This window comes from Barbatula barbatula, assembly GCF_947034865.1.
Source record: "Barbatula barbatula genome assembly, chromosome: 14".
Taxonomy (NCBI): Eukaryota; Metazoa; Chordata; class Actinopteri; order Cypriniformes; family Nemacheilidae; genus Barbatula; species Barbatula barbatula.
In genome coordinates, this window is record NC_136777.1 from 7627978 (window position 1) to 7634050 (window position 6073).

A 6073-nucleotide genomic window follows, 5' to 3' on the forward strand; every position below is an offset into this window, starting at 1 on the left:
GGGAGTCGACTTGTATATCACAGTTGTAAATTATAACAAAACTCTCCAAAAGTTTGCCAAGACAGCCTGCTTTACTCCGCACTGCAGGATGTTTATTATGCTGTAGATATATATTGCGTCCTCCAGGGTTTCAGTGAGCTGCGAAGTGATGTCATGTCTCGTGGTCAAGGGCTCTCTTTTGTCCCCTGAATGTCCAGATCACATAAACCTAAATCATTCACATCTGTAATTTTCTTTATATATTATATATTAATTTATGAACAATCAAAATATATCTTCCAAAAAATGAGGGTGTGGATGAGATATTTATCCGTTTTATTGCCTCTTTGACAGACCATATATTTTTCTACAAATGTTCCTACAAATGAAGCGTATAAATTCCTGTTTTTTTCTCGATAAACAAAAAACAATGCATCAAGAAATACCACATCTGTGGATTGAATACCTTCATTTAAACATTCCTGGGGTCACGTGCAATCACATTGAATTTTAAAGATCCTTGCGGTATCGTGCAGTCGGGCGTGCGCACTGTGGCTGTAATCATTTGCGATCTGTTATGACTAAGAAAAGTCTGACCTTTGACATGGGTAACTGAAGACTGGATGAGACGGTGTCTGTTCAGTGTGTCTCCTTCAAAATGATGAACATCTGTCTTGTGTCAGAATCAGGCTCTCTAAGTTCTGCTACGTGCCACAGACCTACTTTCTCCTCTATTAATCATCAAGTTGAGAACAGGTTTTATCGGCCAGACTTTTCAGACGCTTTGCATGCTTTACATTTACTTTGTGAAAAACGTCTGACCTCGTGCCAAGGACACTTTGATTAATTGCGTGATTGGCTGAAAGTAATTTCACTTGACGGTGTCCCTCAGAAGCTATAAAATGATGCAAGGTAAAATACCTCTTCTTAAGGTCACACCAAGCATGTGTGTATGTGTACATCTGAGTGCTTGCCCTCATGGCTCTTTCTTACACTTTCCTGTTACCAGGTAATCTTTAACTATAAAGTTTTTCATTAGGCTTGCTGTGTTTTATCCCTTCACCTTGAATGGAGATGGAATGTAGCAGGAACAAGCAGAGGGTGGTCAACGTTTTAAGTTAGGCTGATTACTACGGTAAAAACTTCATGCAGCCTACAGCTCCCCTCAGCTCAGCAAGGAGATTACTAACCATGGGGTCACTGAGGCACAGCCTGTGTTGCCATTTTTACACACTTTAAGTTCTGATTACCTCTCCTTTTTAGGAACAACGTAACTTTCAATAAAAGCTGTTAAGGGAAAGTTAATTCAGTTTGGTCATGAAGGGCTCGGCTTTGTGGCTTATTGTGGAATGTGCCTGCAGAGGTTTTGGCATCTCGTCTGCTGCAGGTAGGGTTGTGTTTAATGTCATCTTGTAGGTCATTGTTTCAGTTTTCCTTACAATAGGTTGCAAGTAAGAGTGTGTGTTTCGAGAGTGGTTTTTACTTTGTACTGTGAGGTTTTTTATTGTCAGGGCTGTTTATGCTTCTAAATTTGAACTGAACTGCTGATTTTACGCTCAGTATTGCTCGAAAATGGCTGGTGTGAATAAAAGGGAAACGGTCTTAAACAGTAAGATAGTAGATAGCTGTTTTACATTGGATTTAAGGATTTTTAATGATAAATTCATGTGAAAATGCAACACAACAGAGCCACTATATTTTCTTTTTGTTTTAAGAGTTATTTTAGAGCATTGCTACATTTAACGTATGTTTGTCATTTTTGTATTCCTGTTTTATTCTAATTCACAAATCTGACCAAATCTAAGATATGATAAAATATTTCTCTGTTTAAAGAACACCTAATTCTTACAAAACATGTATGCTGTAGTACTATGTTTATTTTTGTATCAAACACAACAAAACTGACCTTGGGTCATTTTTGTCTACAACACACTTGTGTAGCAAATCTGACATCTAGTGGCCATTGGATGCAAAACGTGCCACAATTTAACACCAATAATTTATTTTTACATCATATTTGGAGTATTTGCTTTGATTGTAATTTTTTAAGGTGAAGATTTTGTGTGTTTGTGTTGTTCTCTTTAATGGGGTGCAGTGCTTTGTGCAGTGGGCATAGAGACACTGAGACAGGGCGAGTTCCACAGCTTGGCCGTCTATCTCCTGTGAGTATTAAAAGGGCTGCCGTCGATAGAGTAGCACCTGTTATTCATTTTCTTTTCTAAGTTCTTGCATTGGACTAACACACAAGTTAGCCAGCTGTAATATCTCCCAGATATTCAACAAAGAGAACAGTCACGTTTCCATATTTATCAACTTACAGCTGTTTAAGGCACTTTTAATGAATTTGCCAAATGCTTTGTGTTTTTCAATCTTGAGCAATCGAATCTTTGTTTGTGGTTGTGTTTTGACACCTTGACACAATTCACCTATGAAAGGTGCACACAACATCAGTTTCAGGGTTAAGAAGAAACCAGACTTTTCCTTGTAGGTAATTGAATTAAAATATTTTCTGTTACACAAATCAAATCACAGGTCACCCCCCCATAAAAATATGGTAATTGAATTTCTAACTGTTATTGGCAATATACAGTAGCTTTTCCTGGGAATTACACACAGCTGGAAGCAAGTTGGCCTTTTGTCCCAGATTGTGATCTGTCTGGGCTAACAGCCAAACCAGAGAAGTTCTGCATGACCAACAGGGAGATATTTTCATGAAAAATTAACATAAAGTGGTTGTTCAGATGTATGCGGACATACGAATGCGATAAAGCATCAGGAAGGTCACGATTACGTATTTGCTTTGTGGTCACTTATAAGTAACTTAGTGGAACAAATGAATAAAGTATGTCTCTGTCTTATTGAACTGTCTTATTTCAGATTCCTTTAACTACGAAGGATGTAACAATATAAAAAATTCACTGCACGATTATACCTTGATATTTGTTGCAATATTTCAAATGACTTGGAAAGGTGCCATAAGCATCTTCTTTTCTTCGTCCTCTAATCATAATTGTTGCTTAGCTATGAGTCATACATTTACATTTATTCATTTGACAGACGCTTTTATCCGAAGCGACTTACAAGTAGTTTTTTACAGTGACACATTACTGCAGAGCAATCAGGGGTAAGGTGCCTTGCTCAAGGGCACTTCAGTCATGACCTGCTGGCACTGAGATTTGACCTTCAACCTTCTGATCACAAGCCCAACGCTCTAACCCCCACAACTGACCCATAGTATGAGATGAGTCAAATGACCTAAAAATCCATTTTATAAAATTATATATTTGCACCAGATGGACTTTGCCTACGGTAAAATTGGTTATTTTTTCTGACATTCTCTAAGATCGTTTCAAGATCAGTCATGTGACCACGATAATGTTGAGACACTTTTGCTATTGCAAAAACACTATATCATGTTAACAACAGTAAAAATTACCTGTGAATACTGTATTTCTAGACTCATGTATTATAATAATTGCTGCTGTTTGTATTTCCAACAGGATTTCTTCAGTGTTAATAATGCTGTGTGAAGTTGCCTTTTTCATTGATGCTCTGCTGGCAATGTGCATCTCGTATGTTTTATCAAATTATTGGATGTTGACATGTTGCCTGTCTATAAACTTTATTTTTTGTACTATATTCCAAACTGTATAACTTAAAAAAGCTATTATGTTAAAATGTCTATGCATGTATGTATGCATTAAAGTCTAATTTCTTCATTTCATTCCATTTTTTATCTATTCTAGCCTATTAGTTGAAATGTTCCTGATCTGTGATAAATAATTGTAAGCATAAATGTTTTTTTTCTTTGCATTTAGTTGTCCACCCACAAAGACGCTTTTCATTGTTTGGAAGAAGCTGGCCAAAGTTGGAGGGTTCCAGAAATTTCTATATTACACAATGATGTCCGTAATGTGTTTCCTGCATCCGGTGCTTGCATGGCACGCTGTAATCCCAGGTGATTGGCATTTACATACAATAATGCTGCATGATTAAGATTATTGTACCACTGACCATAAGATTTATTCTTTTAAATGTTTATTAACAAATATCATGAATTGTATTTTTTTTCTAGGAATAATGCTGCTAGTGACTGGATTCTTGAACTTTATATTAAGCAAAAAGAAAAAATCTGAGCCACCTAAAGAGTCCAGTGTATACAATGACCCAACTCAATCTTCTATCCGTTTCATGGGAGACACAGAACAGACTTTCTCTTTCTTCCAAATCATCTCAGGCAAAAGAGCATCTGTTTTTCTTAACAATAGGCGATCACATGGTCTCACAGTCAGCACTGGGTCTATGCTTGAGGAGGATCAGTCAGTAAAGAAAGCCCACCACAAAAAAATAAACATAAACATGAGAAATATACACTTTATAGAGAGTATCAGGGAGGAGGATTCTGAGATGGAGGAACTGGAAGAAACCACATTAGAAAAAGCACCAATAATAAGACTATAAAGATGTGATCCTGAATGTGAAAAATGTCTAGTAAATAAATTACCATGTCAAAATCAGATTCATTGTTTTGCATGAGCATTGCTGCATTTATTCTGTCTTTATAACAATATTTAGGAAACGGTTTGATTTATCAATAAAGTGTAATATGTAATATGCCACCCATGCGTTTTGAAGCTACATGTTTAAGTATTTTTTATTGGCTATATGAAATGTATTGTGTTTTTATCACCTTACAGGTAAATATATACGTATAATGCGCAACGATGTACAGTATTCTTTGCCAGAGGATGACAGAAGATCAAAAGAGAAACCTTATACAGCTATTTTAACAGCGATATATTTTAACCATAAGGCATGTTTCTTTAGTCCTCATCTGTTGGTCTACCATAGGTCATAGTGGTCCTACCAGGTACTCCTTTGAAATGACAGGGACTGAGGAGAGATCCTTCAGAAAACATTTACAGATAACGTATGAACAATTAGACTGATGAAAAAATTTACCAGAATTACAGTATATACAGTAAATAAATGCATGCATACCTTTTTTTGTACAAGAACAAGGATTAAAGAAGCACCATTTAAACTTTGATCTACAACCTGAACTTAATGAGAGTTGTTTGTGTGGTTATTCAGCCTGGATCAGTCTCGATCTCCCTCACCCAGACGTCATGCGTCAACGTCATTTAGAAGATTTCTTTCATCATACTGACCCAGACAAGAGAGCTTTCAGCTATAAAAGGCAGCTAAAATGCCCCCAGGCGTTATTTCCGTATGGATGACTCCAACATCCTCCTGAATATTAGAATAAAATATTATATATTGCATAAATGTCACAAATATTGAATTGCACATTAAATACACATAACCTAGTCGGCAGCTGTTTGAGAATTGTGTTAATCAAACTTGCACAGGATTTCACAGGCATTTGTTTTTGGATAGACACAGAGCACAAATTCCTCTATTTGAAGCAACTAGAGTGAAAAGTCAATGTGCAGCAATAGATCATAAAATGATGCTTTCTGCCATTATAAAGTCTTACACACTCGAGTACTATAGCATAGATACATTTGCAGTAAATACTAGTATTATTTGAAATCGATTATATTATAGAAGACTATAAGCATTTTACAAATTCTGCTCTGTAATATTGACTTTGTTTCTAATTTTGTCAATGTTTCCTTATTTGGAATTCCTGTTGACCTTATCATATCTCTTTAAATAAAACTGGCTTCCCAGTTCTTGGTGTCCAAGTGTCTTGGCAGCTGAAAGCTTCCTCAAATATTTTATCAGGCCTGTCAGTGTCACGTTTTCCTAGATGGTATTCTCAAACTAAAAACAGGAAGCTCCTTTTCCCTCAGCAGTCCAACACGAGGCTCAAACTAACGAGCTAAGGAGAGCATTGCGTGTTGAAAGCGAACTTGTATCTTAAACGAAATAAAACAAACGGTGAGACATTTTTAAATGCTACAACACCCGTGAAGTTAATAAAGACAGGTGTGCATATGAATGAAGTCATGGTTATCATCAGCCTCAAAGTAATTATCACGCAGACATGATTGTCATCCTGGTGTCAACCGGCTCCCAGGGTTTCCCCGGGCAACCACGGAAGACTCCCTCCTACCGGCTTCTCCCA

The 6073-nt window shown here is 36.7% G+C and overlaps 1 protein-coding gene across 1 annotated transcript; it reads left to right on the forward strand.

Moving 5' to 3' along the window:
- Nucleotides 1-1144: 1144 nt before the first annotated feature.
- On the forward strand, nucleotides 1145-5045 carry tmem72 (transmembrane protein 72). Its single transcript, XM_079473940.1, has 5 exons — nucleotides 1145-1366; nucleotides 2075-2141; nucleotides 3480-3551; nucleotides 3798-3937; nucleotides 4055-5045. The coding sequence occupies exons 1-5, from the start codon at nucleotides 1297-1299 to the stop codon at nucleotides 4438-4440; spliced, it is 735 nt and encodes a 244-aa protein (XP_079330066.1). The 5' UTR covers nucleotides 1145-1296; the 3' UTR covers nucleotides 4441-5045.
- Nucleotides 5046-6073: the final 1028 nt, after the last annotated feature.

What these genes read in the sequence shown, in the direction of transcription:
- tmem72 (XM_079473940.1), top strand. Translation starts at nt 1,297, where the DNA reads ATGAAGGGCTCGGCTTTGTGGCTTATTGTGGAATGTGCCTGCAGAGGT. An exon ending in TGGCATCTCGTCTGCTGCAG is followed by an intron (nt 1,367 to 2,074) that starts GTAGGGTTGTGT and finishes AATGGGGTGCAG; the next exon opens with TGCTTTGTGCAGTGGGCATA. An exon ending in ATGGCACGCTGTAATCCCAG is followed by an intron (nt 3,938 to 4,054) that starts GTGATTGGCATT and finishes TTTTTTTTCTAG; the next exon opens with GAATAATGCTGCTAGTGACT.